Source organism: Solanum stenotomum, chromosome 2, assembly GCF_019186545.1.
Source record: "Solanum stenotomum isolate F172 chromosome 2, ASM1918654v1, whole genome shotgun sequence".
NCBI lineage: Eukaryota > Viridiplantae > Streptophyta > Magnoliopsida > Solanales > Solanaceae > Solanum > Solanum stenotomum.
The window spans coordinates 34,343,199-34,363,834 of record NC_064283.1 but is presented as its reverse complement, the minus strand read 5'-3'; the positions used below and the strand labels follow the sequence as shown (position 1 = coordinate 34,363,834).

At 32.0% G+C, this 20,636-nt stretch overlaps 1 protein-coding gene, 1 long non-coding RNA gene and 1 pseudogene across 2 annotated transcripts; all 3 read right to left on the bottom strand.

Annotated features, from left to right (window-relative positions):
- Positions 1–524: 524 nt before the first annotated feature.
- Positions 525–4,220, bottom strand: LOC125855190 (F-box protein SKIP14-like). Its single transcript, XM_049534875.1, has 2 exons — positions 2,600–4,220; positions 525–1,321 (listed from the first exon to the last, which is right to left on the bottom strand). The coding sequence occupies exons 1-2, from the start codon at positions 3,539–3,541 to the stop codon at positions 821–823; spliced, it is 1,443 nt and encodes a 480-aa protein (XP_049390832.1). The 5' UTR covers positions 3,542–4,220; the 3' UTR covers positions 525–820.
- Positions 4,221–7,279: 3,059 nt separating this feature from the next.
- On the bottom strand, positions 7,280–8,809 carry LOC125855926 (putative glycerol-3-phosphate transporter 1; annotated as a pseudogene).
- A 5,424-nt stretch (positions 8,810–14,233) lies between these two features.
- LOC125855302 (uncharacterized) lies at positions 14,234–16,904 on the bottom strand. The gene is made up of 3 exons (XR_007445473.1): positions 16,507–16,904; positions 16,374–16,423; positions 14,234–15,455 (listed from the first exon to the last, which is right to left on the bottom strand). It is a non-coding gene; the product is annotated as an uncharacterized LOC125855302 (long non-coding RNA).
- Positions 16,905–20,636: the final 3,732 nt, after the last annotated feature.

The window sequence follows — 20,636 nt, the reverse complement described above, 5'->3', positions numbered from 1 at the left end:
GGATTCGATTCATTCTAGTTTCGTTTTTCAATATACCATATAAATACATCATTATTGATGCTGAAAAAAGATAAATATTTTCTACCATATATAACATGACGACTAAAGTTTACAAAGAAAGTGTTTTGCTCTTTCAGAGAATATTTAGGTTGTGCAAAAAGAAGAAAAAAAAATCATCTATTTTGACGGACGCATTACGAATCGTTTTTACCAAGTGATATGGGTTGCAAAACACTTCCGCTAAAGAGAAAATCCATAAATCTCCTAGATTAACATTTCAATTAAATGTTTCATAACTATTCAAGGTAATATTTCATTTGAGATGCAATTACCGCGTCATTTTTACCAAAATTATAAGACAATTTTTACATTGAAATGAATGATAACAAAAAGGCCGTGTCAGTGCATCGCACTGGTCAAGAACTAATACAGAAGTTCGTTTTCATGCTCAAATCACTCCATGTGCTAAATTTAATGAACGTTCATTAAGAAAAATTAACGTTCCAACACATCGCCAGAACATGTTTCTTTAAAGCACAACTCTTTACTTTCATTCAAAGCACTAAACATTCAAGTGAAATTTGAACAATGAGTAGAGTACTTTATTTTGCTGACAGCAGTTAAACAAACAAAACAAATTCAACTGTTTTCGGCAAGTCTGGCACAAACTGATAACTGTCAATTGGCTGCTTAAATTTTTTTATCCAATTAAACAAGTAGATAGCACATAGATTTACTCCTCGGCAGTCACACTTCGATCTCCTTCACAGGAACCAGCCCCTCACTCCCTCCCTCCCTCCCTCCTGCTCATCTTGGCACTTCAAAGGCTGCACTTCTGCTCATCTTTGCACTCCAAAGGCTGCTTAGAGCAATCAGAACAAAGCAATTCCAAACAAAAAGTCTCCACATATTCAGTGTTATTTATACATCTCCCACATTCACTACACCGTAAGATGCAAAGTGAGCAGGCCCTACATTCTTTAGTAGCTTCATCTTTCACTTGGCAACCCTCTGCAGGACAATCATAGACCAACCTTACTTTTTTACATATAGGGCAAAGTTGAACATCAATAGCCCGACTGTCATCAACCAAACGATAAATATTCCTTCGAGAAAAGAAATGGGGTTTGTAAACATTTTGCCTCATCTGGCTATCTGCACCTAGAAGAAACTCCAGCTCTTCAAAATGTTCATGCATCACTCCATAAAGACCGCCAATCCACAGGTTCTTTATACCCATTTTACCTCTTTGACAGTTAAAAGACTTCAACATATTTACAATGCCTTCAATACTGAGTCTTGTACATGCAGGAACAAATAACTGCATGAAATAAAAATAAGATTAATAAGCACAACATTGTACATTAACGCCCACACTACAAGTAGCAAAAGGGACCTTGTACCGAAGAAACTATTAGGGATCGTTTGGTAGAGCGTATTAGAAAATATAATGCAAGCATAAATTCTGTGTATTAGTAATACTTTGTTAGGTACACTTGTTCATGCTATGTATAACTACAATCTATTGTGTATTACCAATACCATGGGTTTCTAGGTATTAGTAATGCAAGGGATTTTAATGCATGCATTAGCATGGTTAAAGACTCCATTGCCCCTCAAAACCTTTTACACCTTTTCCACTATAAAAGTGAAGGGTATCTTTGTAAATAAATGTTTGTATGCAATGCATGCTATTTTTGATACACAAAACCAAACAATGCATAAGAAATAATCTATGTATAATTAATGCAAGCATTACTAATACACTCTATTTAGCATTATTCTTATACACTCTACCAAATGACCCCTTAATAGCAAAAGGGTATTGATCCTGCACTAAACAGTCTGTCTAGCAAGAGTACTTAGCACCATCACACGAGAACAAAAATGAGGAAATGACAGAACCAAACAGAGCATGCAACCTGTGAGCAACCAACATGAAAATCGAGGGCATCAATCTAACAGACTTATGTTTCCATCCACAATTCAAACTTCTGTAAGTAAAAGCTAAAAACCGTAAAACATGGCTTTAGTCTCCTCAGTTAGGTAATGCAAAGAATACAATGACCATCAGAAGTTCAGATTCTGCTTACAATTTAAAACAAGGGAATGATGGTGATAGAATCATAGAACTACATCCAGATTGATATCGGAGTCATTAGACAAAATATGTATGAATCATGTTCTAAATCACATAACTTCCATGAATAAGAGTGCATTTAGGAAGTTCAAGTTAGTCCAAAAGATATTCAAGCTGCACTGTGACAGACATCAGTAAGCAATTTATGTCATTCGTTTTTTTTTTTCATAACCGAGAAATCCATCAGTGACCCGCCCCCTTTGGACCAATCAGACCAACATTTCAGTCTTTCACATAATATTCAGGAATAAATGGCTAAAATGCAACATGTATTTACTCCAGAAACAAAGCAGGTCATTAGAATGTTTTTAAGTGCATCATGTTAACATCATCAAGCATACAACAACCATGCCATCATAATTAGAACCACAAACACCACAAATATATTAAGAAACATAGCCTAAAATGAACATGAACAACAAAGTTACCAAGATAAAAAAATGAAGATGAACAACTAACCTTTGTCAAATGTGGATTAGAGTCAAGTACCCGCCTCAAACCGTCATCTGTGATGCGGGTGCACTCTAACAAACTCAAGCATTGTAAGTTACCTTGAGCCCTGCTAGTCAATTGCAAGAGGATATCATCACTGATCTCAGTCAATGGATTTTCAATGTGAATGCTTTTCCATAATAAAGGATCATTTTTTACAGTAAGCCGCAAGGACCTGCAAACACTTTCTACCGTCAAAAGATCCTTCACTCCAAGGTAACCAAGAGCAAAAGATAAAGCCTCATGAGGGGCTCCTTCATCTTCACCAGAGCAAGACATCGCCCCAGACCCTGTTTCCATGGTCTGGGGAAGAAAACTGACTGAACCTACATTATTGAAGCCTGCAGTGTCCCCCACATTACAAGCTGAGCCAAGACCAACATGGGCCAAGGCGTCCCTCATATCTCTCTCCCCAATAAGCCAATTCACTGGATCACCTCTATTCAGTTTGTCATCAGACCGAACGTGATTAATAGGGAATGATTGGAACCTCATAGAATCGTTCCAAATAAAATCAAAACCGGCAAATAAACCATAGTCCTCATTACTTGGACCGGCATGGTTTCTCCTACATCCTCCATAATCAACTTCCAAATCCTCAAGCCAACCTGTAATGGCTGTGATAGTGGTGCTTATATCCATCCCAAATGGATCAGCAGGGAGAAGATCAATGATATCCTCCGATACCGACTCCGAATAATCACACTTGTCTACTCTTTTCCCCCCATAACCATATTCAAACCCGTCATGCGGTTCTCGACAAACACGCCACGACCAAGGAAAATTCTCCACATTATTCTCCGGAACACCCTCGACTAAACACCCATTCACAATTCTCATGGGTGATACCAAATTATCCTCAGATATATGTGCCGGAAATATGGGCCGATGTGAAAAATTTAACGCCATTTATGGTTTAGATCAACTCTAACAACAGCTAAAAAGGAATACTCTAAACACCTAAAAGTAGGATTTTTTTTTTCTTTTTCTTCTTTTTGGTTTTTTCTTTTTTCTCTCTTTTTTGGTGACGCGAAGCTTATTAGATTCAACAAGGAAACCCTCAATTTCGGATGGTAAACTAAAAGACAACGCACCTAAAATCTCACAGAGCTTCTTGTAACAAAAAATCTGAATAATAGAATAGAATCAATCAGCGAAACAACACCTGACTTCTTTTTTATTTTTCAAAATTTTTACTATACAAATCAAATAATAAGGAATCAATGAATATTTGACAGAATAGGAAAACTTAACAAGCTAGGGTTTTGCAAAAGAATGTGTAAAGAGAATAAATCGAAAAAAGTGATAGACAAAAGAACCTGATTCAGCGTAAAAATACAAACCCTAATTTGCTCAGCGAAGAACACAATCGACAGACAGAAAGGCTGAAATCGTCGATTAGAGCAGATGAAAAATCGGGAAATTGAAATTCCTCCGAAATCAAATCAGATTCAAAATAAGTAACAAGGATAAAGAAGAAATCTGCCGATCGAGCTCAAAGAGAGCGAAATAGGAAAATACAAAGAAATATAGGGATAGAAAATTTGAGGGTAGCTGTTTGGGGGGTAGGGGTGGGGGATTTGAGAGTAAGGGTAAGTTTTAGGAGAAATTGTGTATTGAAATGAGAGAGTCAAAAATTATACCGACACGTGTCCGGTGACTATCTCTTACTTGTATTACGCTAAAAGTCGTGGCGGGAATGGATTTCCCTCCTTTACGACTCTATTTTCTCGCTTCAACACATTTTTACATTTTTCTTCTCCATTCAATTAATATTTGTATTTTTCTATCTCATAAAAACTTCCTACCAATGCTTTCATTTCATCAATATTTAATTGTTTTACATAATTATAATAGCATGGTGTTTGATTGGATGTATTAAAAAAATAATAGCCCCTATATATGTAATCTTTGGTTGAACGTATTTAATAATTTATCTGAATATTATTTTATGTGAAAAATAATTTATTTATTTTTATAATATTGAATATAATTGACTAAATACAAAATATAATATGAAAATCTTTTATAATATTATAAAAGTATTCTTAAAATAGAGATGAATCAGACAATGATTTTGAAGTGGATATCAATGAAAAGAGAATAACTATTGATCTTCCTGAAGAGCATAGGAATTTCAAGACTTCAAGAAGACATTTCAATAGGTCAAACAAGCGAACTAAAAGCACAATTACTGAATAGGTTTATACTGACAAAAAAAAGCCATATATATAGGATATGATAAGAATAAATGTTGGTAGTAAGGATAGCTTATTAAGTAAGCTAAGCGAAGATGAACCTTACTATCCAAGTGATGAAGGTCCTAGCTTTTAATTAGAGTAACAAATAGGTTGAGGTAATGGTAAGGAGGTTGATCAAGTTATGAATAAATCTATTAGAAAGAAGACCAAAAACAAAGTTGTGTTTGATCCAACTTTTAAGAAGATTGTTACAAAAACAGATTTGGTGTTTGCAAGTGTATGAGAATTTAGGAAAGCAATAACCAATATGTGTTATCTCTTGTATTAAAAACAGAAACAGAAACACAAAAGATGAAATAGAAAGACAGAAAACAAACAATCTCAATCCACAGAACTCACTGTGTATCTTTAAGAAATTTCATTCCCTCAAGTACCTAAGGTTATAGATTAATTATTCCCAAGATAAAACGGATTAACTATTAAAGAAGTAGTACTGGTACCTCAAACTTAAATAATTTCAGCGAATTCAATAATCAGCAACGAGAGTACACACAGAGACTCAATCGAACGACAATTATATTTGTAAAATGTATGCAGAAGAGAGAAAAATTTCGGTGTTCGAAAATGAGAGAAGTCTCTCTATTTATAGTCAACAACAAGTGTGAACGCACCTGTTAAGACAAGATATGTCTGTTCAAAACGTTTGTGTCTTTTGGGAAAAGAAATGTCTGTTCGAAAGAAAAATGTCCCTTCTGAGCGACTATACTATTACGAGAAATCAATTTCGTTAATTAATTAATTAACGTTCTAAATTAATTTTAAGAAAAAGGAAATTAATTGATGAGATTGATTAAAAAAATTGCCTAAAAAATTATCAATCAATCAAATTATTTGCCAAAGCCAAAGCCGAAGTCAAAGCCGAGCGACGACGACGACTATAGACTCAGTCGATCGATAATTTTATTTGTAAGAAAATGTATGTAGAAGAGAGAAAATTTTTCGGTGTTCGAAAATGAGAGAAGTCTCTCAATTTATAGTCAACAGCAAGTGTGAACGCACCTGTTAAGACAATACATGTCTGTTCAGAACGTTTGTGTCTTTTGGAAAAAGAAGTTTTTATCCGAAAGAAAAATATCCCTTTTGAGTGACTTTACCGTTACACGAAATCAATTCTGTTAATTAATTAATTAATGTTCTAAATTAATTTTAAGAAAAATGAAATTAATTGATGAGATTGATTAAAAAAATTGCCTAAAAATTATCAATCAATTACATCATTTGCCAAAGCCGAGCGACAATGACGGCGCGAGGGGGCACTTTCTACTTAACCCTTTAACAACTAAAGGAAGTGTTTCCTAATATAAAGACAAACTTTTTCCTTTGTTCTTCCAATATGGGATAAATGACTTTTCATTTTCCCTCCAAATTGGTTCCCCCATATTTCTCAGTTTCTCATTCATTCGTATTTCACATTCACACCTTGCTTAAACTCAATAAACCCCCATATGAATGGGGAATGACTATTGTGAAAACATAAGCATGAAAAACTTGTGTGTCTCGTACGTAAGGATTATTTGCATCTGGATAAGTAGGTTTCCCTTTGAACTTTCCGTAGTGAATATATATCAAACATACTCGGTCAATCGGTAGATTTGATATCTTTGAACTGTTGAGCTTTGGTGTATATATAAACAACATAAGTCACTCAATCAACCATTGAAATATTTTTGGTTCTCATTGTTTTGTTCATTTCAACCGTGAACACGTCTTGGTTAATAAGTGCTTAGAGAAGTGGCCTTACCAGATTCTCCTTGAAGCGGCTTACACTTCACACTTACATAGGTGATTTCTATATGTGTTATTCCGTAAATACAATATTTGATATACCCTGTATCAAACTTAGAAACCATTAAAAAGTCCTAATGTATTTATCTTAGTTACTGAGCATTGTCTCATCATGAGAATAGATCATAAAATAATTTTTGACAATGTTGAACTGTCATCTATGACTGTGTTTGATCTCTTTAAACCTAGATCTTGGGATCTCCAGTCTTCTAGGTAGAGTTACCTCCATAAGGACTTGTCCTCGGCCATAGTCCCATTCCCGTCGATGCTCTCTCAACTCACTCTCTAGTTAGGCCTTTTATAAGTGGATCCGACACATTATCCTTTGACTTCACATAGTCAATTGTGATCATTCCACTAGAGAGTAGTTGTCTAACAGAGTTGTTTTTTGGGTTCTTGTCTTTTTGTTTCTTTTGTTTTTATTAATATTTCGTTGATGATTTGATTTTTTAAAAAATGAAATATGGTATTAAAGACTTGATCTTGATACATTAATGTTGATAGACAAGAACCTTTGTTTTTGTAGTCAATTACTAGTTGTTTAAGAATATGTTTGCCTTCTAATTTTTTAATCTCACCTCTTTGTCAAATACTTTGTAACTTATTGATTCCCATATTGCTGTAGTAGTATATAGAAGGAATTATGTAGCTTAAAATTTATGTACAACCGTCATAACTCGCATTAGTAGTTTGTTATATTGTGGTATGTATGATGAACGTTATAGAAGAGATTTATTGTATGCGCACAACTAATGTTTATGAAATATTAATGTTATATGGTCATTGGGCCAAGTGGGAGAATGTAAGAATAATTCTTACTCATGGCCTAAGTTTACTTGTGGCCCAAGTTTATTTGTGACCCAAGTTATATCATAAATAATATTTAATGAAGAATAGATCTCATTCGTACATCGATTACTTAATGGACGTATTGGATTAAGTCATAACCTCTATAAATTGGTCCTCCCTCCACCCATTATGATTACCACATGTTTTCTACATTAATTTCATTGCTAGCGGCTGTGGTAACATAAGGTTAGGGCAAGGAGGTGGATCCAATTTACGACTAAAACTTTCCCTTTTCTTTGTGATGATATCTGCATCAAGGTATATGTCGCTAACGATCTCTATGTAAGATTATCGTGTTCAAGATCCTGATGTGCATTAAAATATTTAATCTTACATCAAACTGATCAGATATATAACGTGCGAGGATTCCACCTACTACCCCTTTGACATCAAACAACGTTGATAAGTTACGAGATTCCTCATTGGACAAGTATCGTCACAAAAGGATCAAGATACACTTGCATAATAGAGTAAGAAAACAACAACACACCATATCTAACATGAAAAACATAGAACAGTTAGCATGCTTGTGTGGCTAATGTAGTAGTAGAGAAATGTGTAAGACACCAAAAAAATGCAAAAAGCAAATGGTGCAAATCCTGGAATCCTCCATGCTTCTCTAAAACCCTCAGTTGATTCCTCTTCTCTTCTTCTCTGTTTGATCTCGAGAGAGGTTTATTCAATTACTCGTCTTCTTTTCCTGGAGATAACAGTTCATCGTTATTACCTAAAATAGATTTCGGATGAACGGGTAATAATACGAATACTATCATGCTACTAAAAGTAATAAGGATACTAGAAACAATCATTGGCCGATCCCATTTGTTGTATTTCAATAATATTGATGCAACGAAGTAAGTACCCGGTAAGGTTCCCAATAGAAGTATGAGCATTCTAAATACCCATTATAAGCCACCTTTTCTTTGCAAAATCAATTCTCGGTCATTTCAACCACTGAAGGGCATCCATCAACCATTTGGATAGTCAGATAGTAATAGGAACTATGGACGTTTGCCCAATATCCAAGTCTAAAAAGAGTTGTGAATAAACCTATTTGTTCCCAATGTAAAAAAATATCGAATCCATTTTATAGCCTATATGCCCTGAGATATACATTTTGATGGCAGACAAAAATAGGAAAGCCACATCAAGATTACCATTTCCATCAGGGCTATTAAATGGAAACCAACCATCTCTAAATGATACTATTACCTTGCCACGGTAAATTAGGACCAATCCCACGGAATTGGGGATCAAGTGCTTGTGGTTTTTCAATTAGCATGGTAACCAAAATCTAGAAGAAGTGGATACATTAATCAATTACCATAAGAATTTTCTGTATCAAATATGTAACTGTTAGCTTGGAAGAGAGGTTTTATGTGAAGGTCCAAATATGGTTTTGGCATATAGAAGTGCACACCACTCGACATAGGATAAATAAAATACCACTAAAGAATATAAAGGCAGGCATTTTTATTAGCTAGAGAGACACCTCGTCAAATAGATACTATAGCATGACATTCCCTCTATCGAGCCTGCACGATATAAGGATCTTCGATCCTTTCCGATAGTAATGTTTAAAAATGCACAAATTAAGTTCTAGTGTGATGAGGAGGCAATCATGTAAGCATATTCTCACAAAAAGAAATATGGTAAGTGCAGTAAGTGAGAGAGCTTCTCAGCAACTTAACTAAATTTCACCGCGAGCTGACAATGAAGAGATCATCATGAAAAGTAAAATCTGGTACTTGATGTAATTATATTTATTTGCTGAATGGTAGCTCTTTTGCTCCACTATCTACAACCTCAAAAAAATAGCTTATTGTAAGACACTGGCAGGTTTCAAATATTGGTGCCATTGAGCATGCAATCCTGCTGGCCAAGCACAAGTCATATGTCTTCATTTAAAACATGTATACAATTTTACAGAGAAGAGGGAAAAATGTTAGAACATATTTTTCATTTTGATTACCTCTTTATTATATTTATAAATGGAAAGTTCTTTGCAGCATTATCCTTACTGAAGAAGCAGAAATTTAGTAACATCTTTTACAGAATGTGAAATTTTATTTGTTATTTTTGGCAAAATTGTATTTCATATGATCATGCTCAAAATTATGTGGTTCATACGGATTCCTTGCAGACCAGATGCAGGAGTCAAGAACTTTACCAAGCTGAAATAAAAATAAAAGTTAAATTATAAGTATGTAGACCTTCATATACATACATAATTTTCATGGTCTAATTCATCTCTATTTTAAGAATACTTTTATAATATTATAAAATATTTTCATATTATGTCTATTAAAATAAATCTGTTTGTATAGACATGAATATTGGTGAAAAGTGATATGTTATGGTTGTGTTGTAAAACAAACATTTGGGTCATATTGCCCTTATTGGACCGATGAGACTATGGTCATGGGTAATTCTATAACAAATTGAGTGTTATGGAAATGTCCTTCTTAAAAGGACATCTGGCAAGGTGCTGACTCTAAAACTGTGTTTGTATTTGACAAAGTTATAAAAAGTAAAGAACAAAATATATTATTTGTAGAAAAAGGTTACCTCACGGAAGGTCTTTTCAACCAAATATTTCTATTTGTACTTATTTGCTTGAATCAAATTGTTTGTGACATGAACATTTGGAACATGTCAATTACAAAACCTTGCAAAAACTAATCAACTTAGAAGTTTTGCCTAACTTCTAGTGCAATAAATCATAATGTCAAGTATGTGTTGTTGAAAGGAATTTAAATCCCTTAGAATTGATTTACACTGACATTTGTGATATGAAGTCAACACCATCTCGTGGTGGAAAAAGTGTTTCATAAATTTTATTGACAATTGCACTAGATACTGTTATGTCTATTTACTGAATAATAAATAGAAACATATAGACAATATAAAACTAAAGTTGAAAATCAGTTGGATAAAAAGATTGTCATGATTAGAAGTGGTAGATGTGGAGAATATAAATCTTCTTTTGTAGAAATATATTTGAAAATGGATTAATCCATCAAATTACTGCACATACTCACCTCAATCTAATGAATTTGTTGACAGAAAAAATCAAACTTTAAAGGAAATGTTGAATGTCCTACTTATAAGTTCAGGTTTACCACAAAGTTTGTGGGGTTGCTATCATTATAGCAAAAGAGAACAACAAAAAGTTTGTCTGTTCAAAAAGAGAGAAACAAAAAGTTTTGTTTGTTAGTAAAGGGAGTAACAAATAAAAAACTTTGTTTGTTAAGAAAAGGAGCAACAAAAAGTTGTGTTTGTTCAGGCTTTGTTGTATCCTGATAGAGAATTGTTTGTCGTCCCTTAAAGTATATACAAACAATAACTCTTGAAAGATAGTGATCTAACAATTTCCAATACAGTCTATTCCATATGAGAAACGAAAATGAGGGAACTATTCCCAAACAGGTCAAAATAGGACCTAAGACTGTGGATTGTATGTTCATTGGATATGCTACAAATAGTAAAGCATGTCAATTTATGATTCATATGTCTGAACCGTCGGATAGTTAAGTGAAGGGTCTAAACGACCTTGGAACAAAACAAAGGAGAATGTACTTGATAAAAAGATTCAGAGGCGTAGTAAATGTCAATGGACAAATTACTTCCTTCGAGTTTGATTTTGTAACATTTTTTCTTGAAAATGAGTCTCATAAATTCGAAGATGCCCTATGTGGACTCATTCTTTTTGGAAAGAGGATGTCAATAGTAAGATAGATTCAATCTTGAGCAACCGTACTTGAGAGATGGTTGATCATCCTCCAGGAAATAAATCTTTGGGTTCAAAGTGGATCTACAAAAGGAAAAGAAAATTGATGAAACTATTGACAAATACAAAGCAAAACTTGTTGTCATATGCTTTAGACAATAAGAAAACCTTGATTATTTTGACACATAATAGCCACTAACTAGGATTACATCAATTTAGATGTTAATTGCACTAGTTGCGATATATGACCTTCAAATTCATCAAAATGGATGTGAAAATATTTTTTAAAAAATAAAAAATTGGAGGAAGAAATTTACATGAAACAACCCGAGGGCTTTGTGGTTCCTGGTAAAGAAAAGAAAGTTTGTAAACTTGTTAAGTCACTTTGTGGACTAAAACACAAGCGCCTAAATAATGACATGCGAAGTTTGACCAAACTATGTTGGCAAATGAATTCAAGATTAATGAATGTGATAAATGTTTTTACATTAAAGACACTTCAAATCACAAGTTCATTGTTTGTTTTTATGTTGATGACATGTTGATCATCAAAAGAGACATTTTTGACATAAATGCTACTAAGCATATGCTAGAAAGTAACTTCGATATGAAAGACATTGAAGTTACTGATGTGATTGAAAAAATACTTGATAAGTTCAAGCATTTGGATTTCAATATTGTCAAGACTCCAATAAATTTGAGATTTGTACTTCAAAAGAATGAAGGCAAAAGTGACTCACAATTGGATTGTGCTAGAGTATTGAGAAGTATGATATGTATCATGAAGTGTACGCGATCAGATATAGCATGTGCTATTAGTAAACTGAGTCGGTTCACGAGTAATCTCAATCAAACTCTTTGGATGACAATGAAAAGAGTTTTGGAGTATTTAAATCATACTTAAAAAATTATTGCTTTGCATTATAACTAATATTCAACATTATTGGAAGAATATAGTGATGCAAATTGAATCACCAGGTCAAATGAAGTAAAACATGGGTCACTAAATGTATACAGTGATAATTTAGTGTTTCGTCACTAAATAAGATTGTATTAACTACAAGAATATTTTTTGTCCCTAAATGCATAGTATTTATGACGAACTTTTTCGTCATAAAAATTATAAAATTTTGTAGGTAATAGTATATTTTCATCACTAAAGAGGTTATTAAAGCCGACGAAATTAATTTGTCACTAAATATTAAAGTTTAATTTGTGACGACGTCATTTGTCTCTAATTTTATATGTATTTCATAGTTGAAAAAAGTATTAGTTCGTCACTAAAAACAATCTTTTATTTACAAATTCTTTTTTGTCACTAAATATATAAATTAGAGACAATTTTATATTTTTATAATTTTGTAGTTGAAAACGATCATATCGTCATTAAACATATGCTTTTACCGACAAAACAAAATTGTCCCTAAAAATGTCATAATTAGCGACAATGAAAATTGTCATAAAAAACAAAGTTAATTTGTAGGTAATAAATAGGCAACTTTGGGACAAAGATCATTCTTGTCTCTAAATGTCATACTTTTATGATGAAAATATAATTATCTTAAAAAATATAATGTAATCATCACCAAAGTTATATTTTTTAGAATAAAATATTTTGTCACTCATCTCAAGCATCTAATTGCATTTATTCGTAACGATACTATTTACAATTGTAGTTAACTAGGTCTCCATTAGTTGAAAAATTTATAAGAAATTTACAATTATTAAATAATACTAAATACCTTAAAGTATTTTATTTTATAGTGAGCAATTATATAAAGTAAAAACAACAATATACTAAAGGAGCAAGATAACTAAAAAAAGTTACACTTTCATATAATAATTAAGAACAATACAAATGACATTAATGAGATGATATAAATAATATTAGGTAAAATTTATCCAACTTAAAAGTCTAAGAGAGATATACTAAACATTAACAAAACTAAGACAATAAATTAGAGGTTGCTTCTCAAAATACCATTGTAGATGCATTACTTGGGCAGCTAATCTTGACTTCCTCAACCTGTGTAATAGAAAAAAATATAAGATTTGATTACATACATCATCATATTATGAATTCATCATATATTATTAAAAGTGGGAAGCTATCATATATTATTAAAAGTGGGAAGCTATAAGGAGGAAACTAATAATGAAAAGGATGAGGAGCACATTGAGAAACAAAATGCAAGTGGGAACAATATTGAAGCAGAATCAAGTAACTCTTCATCAGAGTATATAAGTGACAGCACAAAAAAAAGAAGATGAGAAATCTACTGTGACTGCTAGAATCGGCAAAAAGAAGAAGAAAAATAAGAAAGAGAAAAATTGCCTAAAAAGAAAGGCGAGGTCACTTTCAAACCTCCTATGCCAATAGAAACTGCCAACAAAAACTCCAAAAGGAAAAATCCTGAGAGAGCTACTCCAGCAGAAGAAACGAGCATAAACCAACATATTGAATATGAACAAAGACGTAATAACAGGTTGAAGGATGACACTGTAGACTATGCACAACAAGACAATGCCATTCTGAATGAGGCCAACTCTAAGGATGTTGATCAACAAGCCAGCAAGATAAATGAAGATCAAGAACATTATGATGATGTAGAGGAGAGAACATTCTATCTGACCAGGAAGTTTCTAAAATCTTGCCTACAGAGATCAAAAACCAAAAAGGTATCCAATTATATGTTGAGCTGAATGAAGATATACTATAACATATGAAGATGAGAAAAACATACAATCTGATGAGGAAACCACTGGACAAAGTCATAGGAAAAATAGGCTTATCACATCAGATGTAGACGAAGAAAATGTACATGCACAATCTTACCTTAGGAAGTAATTAACCGATATGGTATTTCTCCCAATAGTGGTAGAAGCAAATTGAGAAAAAAGTGCCAGAAACAAAGAGGAAAAAAAGCCCCTGCCTATACTGACCAAACAACTAATATGATGAGGAACCGCATGGGAAAAAGAGAGGATAACGTCAACATTCATTTAAGTGTCTCCAAAAATGTTTGTGCTGAAGCTAAAATCCAAGAAGGAGGGCCACTGATAGATGAGTTGACAGAAGATATGATTTTACTTCTCAAGGTGAACAACATATACTACAATCAGAAAAAAACAGTGGCGTGGTACTTACCAAATCAAAGTTGAACAATGAGGAAGAAAATGCACAAACTTACAGTAAGAAAGCATTTGATAACAATAATAACCAGACTCTTCTCCGGATGATTTCATGCTACACATGGTGAAAAACAGAAGCTGCAATCAGATGATGACGCTGCTGAACAGAGTCACAGTCACATGGAGCTCACCGACTCTAACTTGAACAATGAAGAAGACTGTACTCAACCTCATCTCAAAGATACGTTTGATTACGACGGTACATCTACTATCAAAAGAGGCAGAAGTAGACAACAAAGACTTGGAAAGAAACTGAGAGATAAGACATTTCCTTCCTCCAAAGGGAGACACTCCAAACAACCAACTTCCTCTAGTGACATGCAATAACATAGCTAATATAATTTCACAAGTGAGATCTTCTTTTAGTTTTATTTTGTGGAAGTAAATAATAGAGCAACGATATGCGCAGGCTCCACATTTTTAGATAGAGATCACACAACAAATAGGTATACTATGGAGTATTCTTTTCGTTACTGAAGCTATATCAGTAATACTAATCAAAAATACTAATTGAAGAATTCTGTTGTTTGGCACCTACCTTCATTAGGCACAAATTTCCAACCAAGTTCATGCCAAACAAGTTAATTATTAGAAGTTAGCATTTTGTAATTTTTACTCTTACTTCATTTGTGCCCCAAGTTATGCAATATAGAACTTTAGGATAATGAATTAAACAGAACACATTGGAGGTATAACGTGAACTTTATCATTGTCGACTAGGTGAAATCAGTAGAAAAATGACAAGCAAATCAGCCAAGCACACCCTTTCTATATCCAGAAATATTATGCTCGTCAGTTTCTGAATATAGGAATTTCTTACTTATATGTTGTGAGATGTAATTAAAAGTAGAGCTCAAGCACACCATATATTCCTTGTTAATGTCCTGTTATTACCAAAAACATACTCAAGTCCTTAATGTCTCTCCACTGATTCACTCTTGATGTTTGGTTATGTGAGTCTTCAAGACCATCCATCATTTCAGGGTTCTTGATGTATTCGTTTCATCTGCAATTGTGAAAGATATTAAATGTTTGCTGATAAATCACAACAAATTTAGATAATTATTTGTTAAGAGTATTCCAACTACGCTTAGCCTTTTCCCTTAAACATATTTCCTGATCAAAATCCAACAAGAAGAGTAAGCATATGAGCACCAGATATTCAATATACTGGAGGGGGAACAATTGAAAAAGACAAGAGCTAAGTTGTTTTTTTTTTGAAACTTGAGACAAGAGCTAAGTTGTTGTTTCTGAATATATCTCTATTTCTTGTAATACTTATCCAATAAACCTTTATTTCTAGAGTTGACATGATAAACTTTCTTGATTTTAATGAGAAGTATTCTCGAGTAATTGAAACACATTGCAGTAACACACCTTGAGCCAATGTTCGAATACCAGGCGCTACGGCGCTGAAGTAACCCACACCATACTCCCAGGAAAAGCTCGAACAGTTTTTTGAAGGTAGTATATGATTACATGACATTAGAGAGAAGTATGCTTTGACCAAAAAAAGGGGGAAAACTCGAGAAATTGTTTACAATTTTACTGCTTGTTATATAATTATGTCCTTTCCCGTAGTATTTGGACCAGAGACAGGTGTAGCATGTCGCTACTAGATTAAGATAAATCCAATGCTTTCCATACATAACATAAGCTTATATGTAAAATTTACGTAATTACAATAAATAGTATATATGAACTCATAACTTCAAAAATATATGGGTTCAATGATAAGAGTTTTAAGATTGAACCCATAAAACATAAATTCTGAATCCGCCTCTTAATTGAATCACATACAAGAATAATACAAACAATATTATTTTCACAAACACATAAAGATAAAGCATATAAAAAAAATGTATCATGTAGTACCCTTAAAATACCTCTCCAGGAAATTTAAAGTAAAACATACAATATTTACCTTTACAAGATTTTGTTTGCATACTTCATCAGCGGGGTCTTTAACCTCATCTGTTTTACAAAATAGAAATAAGAAACTAAAAATAAATAAATTAGTAGCAGGCAATAGTAGATTCACTACCACATATCTTTACCTTTGCACAAACTTCCTTTTATTTTTAGTCAATCTTATTTGTGCCTGCATCTGATACCTATGAAATAAACCTTTCATTGATAGCACATATCGAACACTCCCAATAATTTTGAGAAGAATCCGTAGTTTTAGGGTAGATCTGATCCTTTTTACCGAATGTCTCCTAATATTGTTTTTCTAAAAGCTCTTTTGTGTCTTTCATTTCCATAGTTCTTCTTGCTTATACAAGCATCTTCACTGGTTTGCACGGAAAATGCATGAAGTTTTGCAGAGAGAAAAAGAACCTGATGGATTGTTAAAGATACAGAGGTGGGAAGAGAGACTACGGTAACACTCCATCTTATGCAAGGATAGAGGAGGGGTTTTTGACTTTTGAGAGAGGGAACAGAGGATTTGGGGGAAATTATTTGATATTTATGTTTTTAATATATATGTGTGTAGGGGTGTTCATGGTTTGGATAAAAACCGATCCAAACCGAAAAATCAAACCAAACCGATAAAATAAAACTGATTTTATTTGGGTTTGGTTTGGTTTGGTTTTAGATTTTTGAAAATCGATAGTATTTGGTTTGGTTATGGTTTTATTAAAAAAAAGCCGAAGAAATAATCGAACCAAATCGATGAATTATATACATATATTTTATTAATATACATACTTAATATATTATTTTTATAAACAATTTTAAAGATCTTATACATATTTTCATTAAAATTTCTTTATAATTTACTTATTGAAAGCAAAAATGCCCAAGAAGAAACATTTATCTTATTGATTTAATGTATATGAGTGTCTATGACAATTCTTTGTGGGACTGAAAATGTTATTGTCTCTTCCTTCTAGGCCAATATAGTGAATTTTAAATCTTTATTGATAGTAAATTTAGTGATCAAAAGTTCAGTAATTTAAGTCATTCTAACTATTTTTCGTTTTGAATGGATTGTTGTCACTTTTTTCACATTTTAAATGAATTGTTTCTTTTATTTTTGTATATGGTTAATAACCGAATAGCCAAACCAAACCAAACCGAAACCGATAATCACCAAATCGATAAATGTATATTATATTTGGTTTGGTTTGGTTTTGATAATTTAAAACCGATTAAGTTGGTTTGGTTTTGATTTTGACCAATAACCGATCCAAACCAACCCGTGAACACCCCTATGTGTGTGTAAGTGTGTGTGATACGGATATAATTTGAAGAGTCATTCAAATTTATATTTAGTATAATTTTTTTAGATATTTAAGTTCTTAATTATTGTTTCACATAATACTTTTTACGTAAATTTCAAATATTATATGTTACTCCCTCGATCTCAGTTAGGGGACACTAAAAGAATTCACAGAGTCAACAAAAGAATTTCTTTTATATCTTTTATAATCACATATATATAAAAGAGAACCTAGGCCCGCCTACGTGACGTCACCACAAATTATGATTTCCTTTCAATTTATTTATTTCCAAAATTAGTTTTTTCTTTCATGAAAAGTTGTGACTTTTATGAAAAATGATGACTTTTATGAAAAAATGTGACTTTTACGAAGAGTTGTAACTTTTATGAAGAGTTGCGATTTTTATGAAAAGTTGTGACTTTTATGACAAATTGTGACTTTTCCAAAGAGTTGTGACCTTTCCAATAAGACGCAATAAACACTTATTCACACTACCCTTTGTTGTCTATATGTAGAGGAATTTTCTCTCATTTTAAACAACGAAAATTCTGAACTTCTTCTTCTTCTTCTGCACAATTAAATATTCGTGTACTTTGCTCCTGTTGAGTGACTCACTGACACCAATACACTGGTGAATAGAATCGTTCTATCCTGAAAGGATTTATTCCTGTAAATAAGGTTATTATTATTATTAGTATAATAATAATAATAATAATAGTATTTTTTAATTATATAAAACAAAACAATTTCAACGAAATGTTTTTAAAAAATTATGTAGAAAGAAGATGGAATACCAAAAATATGAATACTAAATATATTTACATAATAACGAAATGTCTCTTTTTAATCAACACTAAATTAAATAAATGATGAGACATACATTTTAATTAACGAGAACACATAAAAGAAGGAAAGGATTGAACTGGGACCTACTAAAAAGCTACAAATTAGTAAATGGGCCGAATGGATAAAGAAATAAAAAAAAATGATGTTGCTAAAATTTGATCCCAAGACCATGCACATGAAATACCAGGCTTTAACCAATAAGCCAAATAGCTAAGTACGAGGGAAAAAACACAGTTGAAGCTCACATTTTGATAGTCTGTTGTGTGCTTATTCTATTCTTAGATAGAAATACAAGCGTAGCGAAAAAAGTATATTTTATATTTAGGTATGAATTATTTTTTGTAGCAAATAGTTAAATTCTACAGCTACAAATTTAAATTCGTCACTATTTAAACATTGCATGTTTTGTGACAAATTTTCTTGTCACTAAATCACAAGTTGATTAGAGACAGTAAAATGATCGTCATTAATTATTTATATTATTAGCGACGAAAATTAAAGTCACATTTAAATATGAAATTTTGTGGTTAAAACTTGTAACATTTTACTACAAACTCTAATTTGTCACTATTGCAACAATTTATTTTTTTTTGTGACAATCTTTTCGTGCTCAAAATTGTAACTAACTTTAAAACAAATAACAGTTTTTCACAAATTGAATACATTATGAGCGATAAAATAATATGTCATTAATAACTTAAAATTCGTCACTAATGATACTTAGTAAATGGCGCCAAAATATTTTTTGGAGGAAAATTTTAGTGGACAAAACTTTGCCACAAAATTATATGTTTCATCACTAAAATGTATTGTTCATGAATTCAGCTGATAAATTTGATTTTTGTCACAAAATGTGAATAATCAGTAACAAATTTTGTATCGTCCCTAATAATTTTATAGCTAAATATCACATGCATTTGTTGTAGTGACAGGCTCATTATAGTTTAAACTCTTAAGAATAATATAAGAAACAAGATAGTTATACACACTAATTAAAACTAAAAAAAATATAAGTTGCCCAAGATTACAAAAAGATTAAATACTACAAATGTTTATATATATATATATATATATATATGCAATTATAATCTTTAATTTTGTATTTATATAGGTGATTTGGTTCATTTTTTTTTATTACTACTTACTTAAATCACGATTAAACTAAATATTATTGGATTTCAAAATTAAAATCCAAATCAAACTAATAAAATGATATTTTTTATTAGATTTTAATTTAAGTTTGATAATTTACAATTTTTCGTGAACATCCTTAGAAGTGGGTGAAGAAAACCTGATGCGAATTAACCACTTTTTAACTATACCATGAAAAATAGAACTTTTAACCTTGTAAATTCTTTGTAAATGATTTTCTTTTTATTTCTTTTTAAAGCAATAGTGAATCTGTCACTTCATAGAGTTTTCACACAATTAAGAAGCTCAATTATTTTAAAAAATGATATCATCAATAAATGATCAAACTATTTTCATGAATTTAAGTCACAATCTTTAATAGAGAAGAGTTCATTTTATTAAAATACCCTAAGAGAGAAGAGAAAATACATCATAAAATGACTACAAATTAAAGGACAACAATCTACCCATAAAAAGACTTACATATCGAAACAAATGGACTTACCCGACAAATCAAAATTAAATAAAACAAAATTTGATAAACTCTTCTCCAATGACTCAATGACCTAGCCTTCACATCATCTTTTAGCAACAACAACCTTCTTCACTTTTTGAATTAGAGACCTATCTATTTTATGAGAATTTTTAGAGGAATCATAAAAAAAATTGTTTGCCATTTGGGGAATAAGCAAGAATGACAACATGTTCTCGTGTTACAAATGAATGTTTATGTGATTTCTTGACAAGATTTGCCATTTTCATTTTGAAAGTTTTTTCTGTCATCATTGTTTCAGTATCTTGTTGGCGTATAATCATATTGTTTGTTGTTACAAAACTTAAGGGAAACAAAGGTGGTTTGAGTGCATAAGCTTGAGAAACATTAAGAAGAAAGTCGCGTAATTTATAGGCGATAAATGAATTGCATATTATGTAACTTTTTAAAGAGATTTACAATCTTTAAAATACATCTTGACTCCAATTTC

Excerpts from the sequence above, each read along its gene's own strand:
- LOC125855190 (XM_049534875.1), bottom strand. The coding sequence starts at position 3,541 with ATGGCGTTAAATTTTTCACATCGGCCCATATTTCCGGCACATATATCT. Across the intron at positions 1,322-2,599 it reads CTAATCCACATTTGACAAAG|TTATTTGTTCCTGCATGTAC; the intron begins GTTAGTTGTTCA and ends TATTTCATGCAG.